General features: G+C 41.5%; 2 protein-coding genes across 11 annotated transcripts in view; one reads left to right on the top strand and one right to left on the bottom strand.

The window, feature by feature from the left end:
- The window catches only part of FAM228B (family with sequence similarity 228 member B), a 33,109-nt gene extending 29,534 nt beyond the window's left edge, over positions 1–3,575 (bottom strand). For all 4 annotated transcript variants that reach the window (XM_049902752.1, XM_049902753.1, XM_049902755.1 and 1 more), the window contains exon 1: positions 3,097–3,575. In XM_049902752.1, coding sequence (XP_049758709.1) covers positions 3,097–3,192 — 96 coding nt within the window. In that variant the 5' untranslated portion in view covers positions 3,193–3,575. The remainder of the gene's footprint in view (positions 1–3,096) is intronic.
- A 767-nt stretch (positions 3,576–4,342) lies between these two features.
- PFN4 (profilin family member 4) lies at positions 4,343–12,569 on the top strand. Of its 7 annotated transcripts, XM_049902768.1 has the most exons (5): positions 4,921–4,967; positions 5,762–5,890; positions 6,238–6,375; positions 7,172–7,277; positions 10,203–12,569. In XM_049902768.1, exons 2-5 carry the CDS (start codon positions 5,774–5,776, stop codon positions 10,229–10,231), a joined length of 390 nt encoding a protein of 129 aa, XP_049758725.1. In that variant the 5' UTR covers positions 4,921–4,967; positions 5,762–5,773; the 3' UTR covers positions 10,232–12,569. The 7 variants fall into 7 exon arrangements, with proteins under 7 accessions (XP_049758720.1, XP_049758721.1, XP_049758719.1 ...); XM_049902763.1 differs by lacking the exons at positions 4,921–4,967; positions 10,203–12,569 and adding an exon at positions 4,343–4,430 and having other exon boundaries at positions 7,172–8,486; XM_049902764.1 differs by lacking the exons at positions 4,921–4,967; positions 10,203–12,569 and adding an exon at positions 4,510–4,606 and having other exon boundaries at positions 7,172–8,486.
- The last annotated feature ends 2,136 nt before the right edge of the window (positions 12,570–14,705 follow it).

The raw sequence follows: 14,705 nt of genomic DNA, 5'->3' as shown, positions 1-14,705 counted from the left end.
GCCCAGTGCAATACGTCATTTGATTTCTTGAGAGCTGCTTCCCTTGACATTGTTTGTCCAAGTAGAATGAAAGCACTGACGACTTCAATTTTTTTCTCCATTTATCATGATGTTGTTTACTGGTCCAGTTGTGAGGATTTTTGTCATACTTAATGGTAAAAGACTAACTGCTTTCCCCCCTAAGACCAGAAGCAAGTCACGGATGTCTGCTCTCACCACTTCAATTCAACATTGTAGTGAAGATTCTACTGAGTGCAATAATATAAGAAAAAACATCCAAATTGCAAAGGAAAAAGTAAAACTGTCTTTATTTGCAACAACATGAACATCTATATAGAAATTGCTATGAAATCTTCAAAAATACTACTAGCATTTATAAGGAAATTTAGTAAGGCTGCAAAAAACAAGATCAAGAAAAAAAATCTATTGTATTTCTATTTACTAAACCAAACCAAACCCACTGCCATCGAGTCAATTCTGACTTATAGTGACCCTATAGGACAGAGTAGAATTCCCCCACAGAGTTTTCAAGGAGCACCTGCTAGATTTGAACTGCCAGTCTCTTGGTTAGCAGCCATGGCACTTAACCACTACACCATCAGGGTTTTTTTTTTTTTTTCTATTTACTAGCAAGAAAAAAATCAGAAATTGAAATTTAAGAACAGTACCATTTAAAAGAGCATTAAAAAATATTAACTACTTAGTGTTAAGTCTGACAAAAAGATCTCCTACTCCTGTACACTGATAACTACAAAACGTTCTGGGAAATTTAAAAAGATCTATATAAGCTGAGAGATATACCATGTTCAGGGATTAGAAGACTCAATATTTAAGATGTCAATTCTCCCCAAATTGATCTATAGCTCAAAACAATCCCAATCAAAATGCCAACAGGATTTTTTGTAGAATAATGACAAGCTATTTAAAAAGTTCATATGGAAATGCAAAGGACCTTGACTAGCCAAAAAACCTTGCAAAAGAAGAATAATGTTGGAGGACTTACATTACCTGATTTGAAGTCTTATTATAAGGGTACCGTAATCAAGAGAGTGTGGTATTCATATAAACACATACAGATTAATGGAACAAAGTCCAGAAATACACTTACACATATCTGGTCAACTGATTCTCAACAAAGTACAAAAGCATTCAGTGAGAAAAAAAAAGTTTTTCAGCAAATGGTGCTGGAAGAGCTGGATGTCTATGTGCAAATAAATAAGCAGACAAATAGTAAACTTTGATTCATTCCTCATACTGTATTTTTTTTTAATCATCTACAACTGGATCATAGACCTAAAGGTAAAACCTAAAACTATAAAACTTATGCAAGAAAACATAGGAGAATATATTTGTGACCTCAGGTTACGCAAAGATTTTATAGCTACAACACCAAAAGCACAATCCATGAAAGAAAAAACTGATAAACTGGACATCAAAATTAAGAACTTCTGCTCTTCAGAAGACTGTTAAGAGAATGAAACAAGCCACAGAGTAGGAGAAAATATTTTCAAATCATGTATTTGATTTAAAAAAAAAAAAAAAAGGCCTCCAGAATATATGAAGAATCCTTAACATTCAACAATGAAAAGACAAATACTCTAGCCGAAAAATGAGCAGAGGATTTGAGTACATTTTTCTCCAAAGAAGATCTACAGATGGCCAGTAAGCACATGAAAAGATGTTCAACACCATTAATCACTAGTGGTGACGGCTGCACAACCTTGTGAATATATTAAAAACCACTGAATTGTACACTTTAAAATGGTGACTTTTATAGTATATGAATTATATCTCAATAATAAAAGCTCAACAATAAGAAAACAACCCAATTAAAAAATGAGCAAAAGATTTTAAGAGACACTTCCCCCAAAAAGATATATAAATGGCAAATAGGCATACAAAAAGATGCTCAACATCATTAGTCATTAGGGAAATACAAATTAAAACCACAATGAGATGCCACTACATATGTGTTAGAATGTCTCAAATTTAAAAGACTATTCTAAACAGGAAAAAAATAAATTAAAAGGCTATACAAATGTCAGCTAGGATGTGAAAACAACTGGAATACTCACACACTGCTAGTGGGAAAATATAATGATACAATCACTTTGGAGAACAATTTGGCAGTTTCATAAAAATTTAAATATTCATTTACCATACAAAGCAGTCATTTCACAACTAGACACTTCCCCAAGAGAAAGGAAAGCATATGCCCATAAAGGCATGTATATGAATGTTCATAATAGCTTTATTTGCAATAGCCCAAAACTGAAAACAACCTAAACGTCCATGAATAGGTGAGTGACTGCGAGGCTATACAAACTGGGCTATATCCATATGATGGAATGGCATTCAGCAATATAAAGGAATGAAGTATTGATACGCACAACAACACACAACACCAACAACACTGATGAACCACAAAATAATAATGTTGAATGAAGGAAACCAGACAAAAAAAATCTGCACCATAAGGTTTCTTTTGTATAAAAGTTTGGAAAATGCAAACTAAACTAAATTGATGGAAAGCAAATCAGTGGATGCTTTGAGGGTGAAGAAAGGGAGAGATTACATGAAGAAATTTTGGGGAGTGATGACTATGTTCATTATCGTTATTGTGGTGATGGCTTCATTCATGTATACATCTGGTAAAACTTATCAAATTCTACACTTTCAGTCTGTTGTTGCTGTTGTTTGCCATCAGTGGATTCTGATTCATGGTGACCCCCATATATGCAGAGTATAACTGCTCCACTAGGTTTTCAAGGCTGTGACCTTTACGAAGCAGATCACCAGGCCTGTCTTATACGCAGTTTATTACACATCAATATATCTTAATAAAGCTGCTTAGAAAAAAAGAAATACTTTTTTTCACAGTGCTTCTAGAAAAATTTATAGCTTAAAATGCTCTATTTTTCTAATAAAGGTATACAATCAATGACCAAAGAAAGTAAAGAAAGTTGTTAGAACTAAGGAAATAATAAAGAGAAGTCAATGAAATAGAAAACAAACAATACAAAAAAAAATTAATTTAGCACAAGCCACTTCTCACTGCTACTCAAACAAAAACTTCAAAATGCCATGCTATTGTACCTCTATAAAAGAAAGTGCCTTTGGTTCCAACCATTCTTTTGAGTTGAGTTTGGGAAGTGTGCCAGGTATCAGCTCATCACTGTTTAAATTTTGCATTGTGATCAAAAATAACAGAGCCCCTAGAAAAACTAAAAGTTAGCTTATTTAGTAATATAAACTCACAAACATCTCATTTTCTCTTTAAATATTACTAGATAGCATGACCAATGAATGGACGTGTAAGAGATTACCAACATGAGCCACCCACGCTTTCCCTAACAGGAGGCCTTCATTTGGCTTCTGATGAAGTCTTCAGAGCCAGCCTCCTTTAAGCAGGGAGGTTCTCTTTGGATTGAATCCTTCCTCCCACCTCCCCTGGTCTCTGGAGTGGCTTCCCACATCCTCCAACAGTGTATCCCATTCAAGCTGGTGTGGCAATTTCAGCCTGGCCTCTAGGGGCGCACTTGAGCAGTTCTCTGACTTTGGTGGCCCTCAAACACAGCGTCGCTATGAGGCGAAAACGACTCGACCGCAACGGGTTTGGTTTCGGTAAAGGCAAGAGTTGCAAGTTTCCGGTTATTGAAACACACAGGCCTGGCTATTTAGAGAAGAGGGAGGAGTTTCCGGGCAACGTTTGCGAGTCTTCAAGCTAAGAGCACCCCAAAACCTTCCCCCAAGGAGTCTATCTGAAGAAGACGCTGTTATTGCACTTTGCGCCAGCTGTACACCTACAGCTGCCACTCTCTTCCCACAACTGTCAGCAAGATGCCTGCTGCCTCGACCCCCAACCCTGGGCCGACAACCTCTCGCGCGGAAGCCTCTGGAAGGGAGCTTTGCAGGCCGGGACGGGCACCTACGCTCCCCTCCCGACACCAGCAGGGCCTTCGGCTATGTCGACCACGCTGGCGCCCAGCCCGAGGGCCGGAGGCCCCCGTTCCCCGTCCGGCTGCGGCGGGAAAGGGAGCCGGCCCGGCCTGCAGCCTAGTCGGCTAGAGCCCTGCTCTCCGGACTGTGAGAAGGTTCGGTCCAATGTCTCCGGGACGCAGCCCCGCGTGGCCCTTCCGCTGCGGCGGACGACAACGAGTCCCCGTGGCGCCGAAGCGGGCGGAGGACTCCGAACTCGGCCGGGGCCCGCGTCAGGCGACTCTCGCCCGCGCCGACTCTGTGCCCCGCGCTCTCCAGGCCCAGCCTGACGAAGAAGGAATTTGGAAGCCGGCTGGGGCCACTTCACCCTGGCAGTTCGTGATTCGCCTGACGACGGGCCAGTCCCTGCATCTCCGTGACGGGCAGCTGTCACAGCCAATGGCAGTGCACGTCGCCTTTCCACCCCGACGTTCCTCCGCGTCCGTTAAGGGGTGGGTCGGGGAGCGGTGGTTTCTTGGTCCGGGAGGATTTTTGGTTCTGCTGTTGTGTGGCCCATTTTCCTCCCTCAAGTTTTCGGTTTCTTAAACGCGGCTTAGCAGCCAACCGAACTGGGAATGAACTGTCCCCCCAGCCCTACTCCGGGAACCCCCTTGAGACAAATCGTCAGGTTGGCTGTGGCAGAAAAAGAGGTGTCTGCCTTTCAGTATCCCTTTGAAGGGCAAGTGTTTGTAGAGGTTGTTCCGGTGACCATGGTCCAAGAAGACCTGGGGACTTTTGTGAAAATGTTGGTTTAAGTGCCCTAAAGATGTTTTTGGTCCACTGGGGTGTTGATCAGTGTCTACTCTGGCGCTGATGCTGGTCAGTGGGGGGGAATGTGAAGATTCATGACCAGCACGTTTCACTAGCGGTGTTTACTTACCTCAGTGGTTCTCCATCCTGGCTGCCCATTTCACGAGGGGGGGAGGGGAAGGTTAAATATACTGATGACTGAGACCCACCCTAGACCAACTGAAAATGGATCCCTAAGGGTGAGGCCTCTGTCTTTTTTGAGCGGGGAGAGGGGAGGGTGTTCATCCCCAGGTGACTCTGATGCAAACCATTGACCTAGCTAGAAAATTATGAGGCTGTGGTTTTCCAGGAGCCCTGGTGGCATAGTGGTTAAGTGCTTGGCTCTTAACCAAAAGGTTGGCATTTCGAATCCACCCTCTGGTCCTTGGAAACCCTGTGGGGCAGTTCTACTCTGTTCTATAGGGTCGCTATGAGTCAGACTCAACTGCAAGGGTTTGGAACCCACTCTCTATGAACTGTGACTTTTTAGGATTTTTGTATTTCTCTTTAAATATTGGTGGACACTAGGTGATAGACCAACTCTTCATTTTTCCAAAGTACACATGACCTGTTGTCGTCCAGTCGATCACGACTCACAACGACCCTATAGGACAGAGTAGAACTGTCCCACAGAGTTTCCAAGGAGCACCTGGTGGATTCGAACTGCTGACCCTTTGGCTAGCAGCCGTAGCACTTAACCACTATGCCACCAGGGTTTCCAGAGCTCCAAAGTACCCATTAAAAAAAGAAAAAAAAAACCTGTTTCGGTCCAGTGGATTCGGACTCATAGCAACTCGATAGGACAGAGTAGATTTGCCCCATAGAGTTTCCAAGGCTCAACTGGTCCCGACCTTTTTGGTTAGCAGCCAAACGCTTAACCACTTGTGCCACCAGGGCTCCAAAGTACACCTAGTGATATTAAAAGTCTGAAGGGACTTTTGTATTCCCATGCCTTTTAAAATCCAGCCAGAGTGTTATCGCTTCCCTTTTTCAGAGCTGAGACAGCATGAGCCATTTGCAGACATTACTGTTAGATACCCTTCTGGGAACGAAGCATGTGGACAGTGCAGCCCTCATCAAACTTCAGGAGCGGAGCCTCTGTGTAGCATCACCAGGATTTAATGTAAGAAAAAGCAAGCCTGGGCATAAGTATTTGAAGCAAATTTTTCCTGTAAAGAGCCAGATAGTAAATATTTCTAGGCTGCAACCAATACGGTCTCTGTCGCAATTACTCTTCAGATGTAAGGCACGATACAAAAAAGAGTGGGTGTGGCTTTATTTATGGACATTGAAATTTGAATTTCACATAATTTTTATGTGTCAAAAATATTCTTCTTTTGATTTTTTTTAACCGCTTAAAAATGTAAAAACCATTATTAGCTTGCAGGCTAAACAAAAATAGGCAGTGAGGCCAAATTTGGCCTGCAAGCCATAGCTATTGACTCTGGTTTAACTCTTTTACCTCTGCAGGTAATGCCCAGTGATGTCCGAACACTTGTGAATGGATTCGCCAAGAACCCTTTACAAACTCGAAGAGAGGGATTGTATTTCAGGGAAAAGGATTACAAATGTGTCCGGGCAGACGACTATTCCCTTTATGCTAAGAATGTGAGTGGGCCAAGATTTAAAGACAGCTGGATAAAAATCTTAAGAATTTGACTCTAATTTTTTTGTCCTCCTCATCCTATCCATAAAACAAACTAAGGCCATTACTGCCTCGAGGCAATGTCTGAGATAGCAGTCTAATGCCAAGATGGCCTATATGAAAGATAACACTATCAGAGAACCTGGTTTAGAGAAGCTTTCATTGGAGAAACTGTCCACTGAGTCTTGTCTGAACTGTCTCACTCCACTCCAGTCCAGCCTTCATATTCTACATCTCTACATCTTCCCCCTTTAAAAAAAAAAAAATATATATATATATGTCATACCTTAAAATCTCTCTTAGCTCCCTGTTGCATCAAACGAATTAAAGGGATGAAATTCATATTTATTGGATACCCTATATGGATTAGGCACACTTCATCCATATTATAAATAGCCTCATTTTACAGATTAGGAAACTAAGGCTTAACAAGGTTAAATAACTCTTCCATAGTCATGGCAGTAGAAAATGGAGGTGCCAGGATTAATAAATTTCAAAATTTTCCATTACATCAGTTCTTCTCATTCAGAGAGGGATATATTACAATCAATTGGGAACTTTTCCAAAATCGACATGCTATTATTACAACAGTCTGTAACTTTTTGTGTAAAGACAACTTAATTAGTGGAAAAGAGTGGAGAGTCCAAAAACAAATATGTGAACATATGGAAGTCAAGAAGTGAAAAATGTGACTGAAGCGTAACTGCTGGTCCTTGATGAGGACCAAGAGAAGGGCATTGTGTTTTATTCGTTGTCCAGGAAAACACTGGTGTGGTGGTTGTGAAGACCCATCTGTATCTTCTGGTGGCAACTTACACGGAGGGCATGTATCCTAGTGTCTGTGTGGAAGCCACAGAGAAGCTGGGTAAGTTGCCTCCTGTCTCAGCTTCCCGGGCTGCCATAACAAAATACCACAAGCTGGGTGGCTTATAAGAGGCTTTTTCCCCCCAAGTTATAGTCCAAAATCGGGGTGTCGGCAGGGCCATGCTTTCTCTGTCATGATGTTGAATAGGTAATTAATATATGTTTGATGAACAAATAAATTGGCACAAGGGTTAAGAGCTTGGCTGCTAACCAAAAGGTTGGCAGTTCAAATCTACTAGCCACTCCTTGGAAACCCTATGGGGCAGGTCTCTGCCTTCTGAATTGCTATGAGTCAGAATTGACTCAACAGCAATGGGCTTGGTTTTTTGGTTTGAAGCAGAGTCAGGAAGGAGCGTTGGTGGCACAGTGGTTAAGTGCTCAGCTGCTAACCAAAAGGTAGGTGGTTCAAACCCACCAGCCGCTCTGCAAGAGAAAGATAATGGCAGTCTGCTTCCGTAAAGATTTACAGCCTTAGAAACTCTATGGGACAGTTCTCCTCTGTCCTATAAGGTCACTGTGAGTCAGAATCCACTCCACGACAGTGGGTGGTAGGTGGAACAGAGTTAGGGAAAGCTCCAGAGAGCTGAATCTTAAAGGATTAATTGAGAAATTCAGTACCATCATAGAAGCAAAATACATACATACAGGTGTGTACATTTACAGACTTTCCCAGTTTTCATAAATAGCTCCCTAGAAGGAACTGTCATAAACCATGCTACACAGCTGCCAATGAGGTATGCTGGAAGCAAACAGGACTGAGCTGGAAAAGGCACCATTTAGGAAACACCTAACAGAATAGGTGAACTCCAGCCCCAAAAGGACAGGACATTACAACTACCAAGGACCCTTTCTGAGCAGGTGTCAGGATTTGAGAGAGGTTCAGTTTCAGCGGGGCTGAGCAGGAGCAGGAAGGCAGAACACAGACATGTAGATTCAGAGAATGAGGCTAGGAAGATGGTCAATTAGATGGAGTCATCAGATAGGACCCAGGACAGATTCCCCAAGTCTCCTGTGGAGACACGGCTTCAGGGGACCAAAGACCTGTGCAAAAGTGGACCAGAGAGGATGCCTGACACCTGTAATGAAGACAGATTCTCTGGCTGGCAGGAAGGTTGGGATTCTTGCTTAGGGCCACAAAAGAATGTTTGCTGGTTAGAAGGACACAGCTGACATCATGCCACTAAGATCCCACTACTCTGAGACAGGCTGTCTTGGAAGTGGTTGGATGCTCATGAGGGATGAACAAGGCTGGTACCCAACCAGGAGCCAGTTACTTGTCCCATTACTTGTATTTCCTTCATGTATCTTCTTTTAAATGTATTTTTCTGTTAAAAAATTATACATAATTATTATAGAAAAATTGGAAAGTATTATAACCATTAAGATAACTTTATCATGAAGATTCTAGGAACATAATAATTTCTTAATTAAAGAAAATGTTTCAACAGTAATTAGGTGAAGGATGCTATGCTACTTCTCTAACACAAATTAATCAGGTTTGTTTTAAAACAAACATATTAGTGAATCACACACATTTGTAAAATGTTAATAGCTTTAATTCTAAGTCCTCAATTTAAAAAAAAATTTAAGTACACGGACAACAGTTTTTATCTTACAAGCTTTTTTGTGACTTATTTTTAGTATTATTGAATTATGAGAGAACCATGACTTTTTTTCTTAAATTTCTTGTGATCTCTCTATAAAGTAAAGCTGGAGGATAAAAGCAGACTGAGTTTCCTAGTGTATTTATATAAGAGTTGCCTCGTTTCTAACTGAATCTGTATACAACAGAGCTAGGCTCTGTATTTTAGTAGATAGATGTAGATATGGATAGAAATAGATATGTTGGTGGTCTTGGTCTTTTGTTTATTCTAGTGAGAATTTCATCCGGGACTGCATCTCCAAATCTGTAACACAAGATCACTGGGCAAGTCTGATTTATTTTGCACGATTTGTCTTGCAGCTAACTTGTCAGGAGCCCACTTCTTTTGTCACTTTGTTGGTAGCTGCCATCAAGTTAGCCCCGATTCATGGCAACCCCATGCATAATGGAATGAAGCACTGCCTGGTCCTGTCCCATCCCCATTATTGTTGTAGATTGGACAGTGTTCTGTTGTGATCCATAGGGTTTCCATTGGCTGATTTCTGGAAGTAGATTTCCAGGCCTTTCTTCCTAGTCTGTCCTAATCGAAAGCTCTGCTGAAACTTGTTCAGCATCATAGCAACACTCAAGCCACCACTGACAGACAAGTGGTAGCTGTGCATGAGGTACATTTGCTAGAAACCAAACCCTTGTCTCCCCCTTGGGAGGCGAGAATTCTACCACTGAACCACTAATGCCTCTCTTTTGTCACTTAATACATCCTATTCTCCCAGAGTTTCTCTCTGTCATGATTGCGATAAAGGAAGGCAAGCTAAGTACTACCAAGCACTCAAATTAAGGAAAAGATTAGTGCTGTTGATGAGTTAAGCCTTAGCTTTCAAATTTACTTTTATTAATAGTTTGTTAAAAATAAAGTACTGTAATCAGTTTTAAATCATAGACTGCACAAGGAAAGGAAAGCAGCAGATTTTTCTGTTTCCCTGAACCCTCTTCTGTTCTGTTCCCTTTTCCCAGCCATATGTATCCTTCTTCCTTTTCTTTGCCTGGAAAACCAATTCATGCTACAAGATTCAGCTCCAAATACCTCTATCTGGTGTTTATTACTGTGGAGTGTAAATTGGTGTTTGTGTATGTCTGTCTTCCCTACTAGACAATGAGCTCCTTGAGGGCAGGGGCTGTGTCTTGACTACCTAGTCATTCTTGTGTCTCCAGTACATAGCCCAGGGCCTAGCACATGGTGGTTACTCAACAATGTTTGTAGAATAAATAAATTAATGAATGAATAATATCGTGGTGATAAGTTACTGCTTTGTTTTTTTCCAGGAGAATATCTACGAAAAAAAGGAAGCTAAGTCATCAGACAGCTATGAAAGACAGCCTTTATTATTTTAGAAGAAAACCATAGAGCCTAAATAAATAAATAATGCCTTATTTTATGGATGGAAAAACACCAGGCAGAAGATGCTGATAATGAACAATGAATTAAGGAAGCAATTTTTCTTATTTCAAGAGATCGTCACCTCCCCCCTCCCAGTATTGGCCATTTGCATGGAATGTGAGATCACTGATGGTTTCACAGGGCGTATCTGTTGGAAGACTATCATTCATGAGGCTCTTGTGCTCCTACCCATCTTGCTGGTTATGCCCAGAATGTTTAAGGCCCTGACCACCCTTTATCTAGGCTATTTCTCAGAGTTAAGTTGTAACAAGCAACCTTGAAGGATGAAGTGATGTCTTCAGGACAGAGAGTAGGCTTTCTTACTACTTGCTATATCCACTGCCAGCGAGTCAATTTCTACTCACGGTGACCCTATAGGACAGAATAGAACTGCCCCATAGTGTTTCCAAGTCTTTACAGAAGCAGACTGCCACATCTTTCTCCTTTACTACTTGCTGTAAAAGAGGTAGAGTCCCTGCATTCAGTGTCCCTCTCCTGGAATGCAACTTAGTGTGCACCATCCATCTAGGCCCCTCCACATCACCCCTGTAGGAGTTGGGGGCAAGAGGAATCAAGACAAGAGACACCCAAAAATGGGCCAGTTGTCAAGGTATTCAATGGACATTCCACACTCACCATCTGCAGGCACCTTGTATTGTTGAGCATTGGAATGGCTTTCTAAAAAATCAACTCAAAAAGACTTCAGATTATCTCCCTCACCTCCTTCTAGCCCATAAAATTTAGTAAGGCAGTATGGTCATTGAATACAATCATCCCCAGAAACAGTTCATCTTCTCTTGCTCACCTTCTGGGTGACGATCAGGATGATAGGGGTGGGGAGTTACTTAACCTACTTCAAAAACTCAGGATTCAACCCTGACCATTTCTGGGCATGATGCATCTTTCTTTGACCTAACGACAACCCCAGAGCAGCCTGATTGGTACACATGCCCCTTGAGGAGGGAACACTTTAGATCTCTGGCCAAAAGTGGGCCTAGCAGATTCAAACTTAATTCTGGTCCAGGCAGATTGAATTGACATGGTCCTAGGCCACAGGCTGAGTACATTGCTCTGCAAGTCACTCTGCAGTGTACTACACAGGCCAAAATTGGGGATAAAATGGAACTCTGTAAATTTTGTAAAAATATCCTTGTCCCTCTCACAGCTGATCCTTCTAGACAAAAGATCTGGGTACAAGTAAGGGATGATTGGGAAAAAAAACTGTAGTTACAGCTACTGGGGTGGAACACACCAGTTTCATGAGGGGGAGAAAAAATCCTGGCACCTGAGGAGGGAACACCTTAGACCCTGGAAGGTAAGGGAAGAGAGGGAGCAATTAATGCTCTTTTTTTTTTTTTTCCTCTGTAGACTCAGCACCATGGCCTAGGAAAATAATCATATGGTCTAACATTGGATTTTGTAAGAAGAATAAGATTAAACCTTAGACCCTTCTCAGTTCTTGAAAATATCAGGTAGCAAGTGTTCTGAATTCCAAAGACCTGACATCTGGAATGAGGTGTCTTTTGTTAGTGTTTGTAAAATTCTCCCATTTTCAGGATTTGTATGCACCCTTTCAAAGAGCTTACTTCCAATATCATACATTTTCATTTTATCGATTCAGTTATTTGGATTCTTTTTTGCAAAAAGGGTAAAATAAATTTCACTTATTCAGCATTCACTGAGTAGCTTACTGGTGATAGAAAAGTAAATAATACATGTACTCCACCCCAGATAGGTCTGCAAACTAATGGGGAAGACAAACTCACTCATAAATGAGCCACATTATAATGTAATAAATGCTGTAACAGATATAAACCAAATATAGAGCAAAGGGCCTGGAGTAGTTAACTGTGCCTTCGGGAACCTGAAATGATTTTTGAAGTGAATCTGGAAGCATGACTAAGCATTTTCTAAGTATGGAAGAGAGAAAAGAGTATTCCAGGTTGAAGGAACAGCATATGCAATGGCACAGAGTCATGAAATTTCCCATTGTGTGGAGAGAAAGGTGAGAAGTTCAATGTGGTCAAAAAGTAGAATGTGTAGGGAAGTGATAAATGAAATTGGGGAGATGGATGGAGCCAAAAGAGAAAAAGCCTACTTTTCTTCAGTGTCACTCAAAGAACATGAAGCAGTGCTGTGGTAAGGACAGTAATTTTATAAAACTTTTAAATTGTATTTACAAAAGTAATGCATACTCGTGGAAAAAAGAAAAACCCTTGGGAAAATAAAAGTTACTCAATTTCATATTAAATGAAAACAACTGTTGATGGTTTTATTATTTTCTTCCTGTATTTTTTCAATGCACATAATATATACATTTTAACCTAACCTGGATCATCAATACATATGGTTTGCTATCCCACTTTGTCCATTTAGCATAAGGTTATGAGCCTTTTTAATGTAATTAAAATTGCTTCAGAAAACATTTTTAACCACTGCATAATATCTCATAAATACAGTATCATTTTTCTTAGATATTTAGATTTTTTTCATCTCGTAAATATGTTACCGCTTATAATTTTTACATAATTCTTTTCAGCTCTAGTTACTTCGTTGGATCTGGAAGTAGAATTATAGGGTCAAAGAGTCTGAAAACTTTAAGGTTCTCTGGAGTTTTTTAAACACGGAAGGAGTTTTATACCCTGGTTTATAAATGGCTGTGATGGCTAAGGTTGAGTGTCAACTTGGATGACCCATGATCCTCAGTGATTTGGCAGTTATGCAATGATGTAGTTATCCTCTGTGTTGTGATATAATGTAGTCACTTCTGTCTTAGTCATCTAGTGCTGCTATAACAGAAATACCACAAATGGATGGCTTTAACAAACAAATTTATTTCTTCACAGTAAAGTAGACTAAAGTCCAAATTTAGGCTGTCAGGTCCAGCGGAAGGCATTCTCTCTCTGTCGGCCTTCTCATCAGTCTTCCCCCAGACTAGGAGCTTCTCCACGCAGGGATCCCAGGTCCAAAGGACACACTCTGCTCCTTGTACTGCTTTCTTGGTGGTATAAGGTCCCCAACTCTCTGCTTGCTTCCAGGCCACACCCCAGGCAAACTCCCTTTAATTTGGATCAGGGATATGACCTGGTAAGTGTTACAATCCCACCCTAATCCTCTTTAACATAAAATTACAATCACAAAATGGAGGACAGCCACAGGATGCTGGAAATCATGGCCTAATAAAGTTGATACATAGATTTTGGGGGGGGACATAATCCAATCCATGACATTCCACCATTTGGCCCCCCAAAAATCACATCCTTGCAACATGCAAAACATATTCATCCTGTCATATCATAGCAAAAGTCTTAACTCCAAGTCCAAAATCCAAAAATTCCTCTTCATCTGTGAAATCTAGAATACAAGTTATCTGCTTCCAAAATGCAATGGTGCAACAGCCACAAGGTCAATATTTCCATTACAAACAGGAGAAATTGGAGGGAAAGAAGGCATAATAGGCACCAAGCAAGTCAGCAGAACACATTACATTAGCCCTCAAGGCTCGAAAATACTCCTCTGTTCTCTGAGACCCTGTACACAATAGCCCTGCCCTCCAGGCTCTAGGTATTGGCCACACTCTCCAGATTCTGAGAGAAAGCTCCTGGACCCTGGGCTTCAGCTCCACCTTCCAGGCCCACTGGGAAAACAACTTTGCTCCCTCGGCTTTAGGTACACCATTCTACTAGTTCATCTGAGTGGTGACTCCACCCTCAGAAACATCAGAGGCCATGGCTCCACCCTTTGAAACTCCTGAGGGCACAGCCATACCTTTTGAGACTGAGGCAGCTCGGCTTTTTGTGTTCCATGTCTTTTCAACTTCTGCTTCCTGGTTTCTTGGCCTCTAGGCTCTTCAGGCCTCACACCAGCATCTGCCCTGCTGGGGCGAGTGTTTCAAAGCTCTGTAGCTCCACTGATAAGTATCTGGAGGTACCCCACTCAGCCAGGAAGCCTTCTGTGCACAGGCACTCATCTCTTGCTCCATAAGTCTGCTCCTGTGCTGTCTGGCGCTATCTCCTGGTTCTGCTGCTGCTGGTTCTCTGTTGCTGCAGGTTTTCTGCTGCTGCCAGTTCTCTGCTGCTGGTGGCCCTCTGTCACTGCTACTGTATCAGTTCCCAGTTTTAAAACTGCTTCCACATTTTAGGTATCTGTTAGAGCAGCACCCCACTCTCTCAGCACCAAATTCTGTCTTAGTCACTTAGTGCTGCTCCAACAGAAATACCTCAAGTGGGTGGCTTTAACAAAGAGAAATTTATTTCTTCACAGTGAAGTAGGCTAAAGTCCAAATTCAGAGTTTCAGCTCCAGGGGAAGAATTTCTCTCTCTGTCAGCCTTCTCATCAGCCTTCCCCCAGACCAGGAGCTTCTCTGCACAGGGTCCCCAGGTCCAAAG

This window comes from Elephas maximus, chromosome 12 (assembly GCF_024166365.1).
Source record: "Elephas maximus indicus isolate mEleMax1 chromosome 12, mEleMax1 primary haplotype, whole genome shotgun sequence".
Taxonomy (NCBI): Eukaryota; Metazoa; Chordata; class Mammalia; order Proboscidea; family Elephantidae; genus Elephas; species Elephas maximus.
This window is presented reverse-complemented; position numbering and strand designations above follow the sequence as displayed.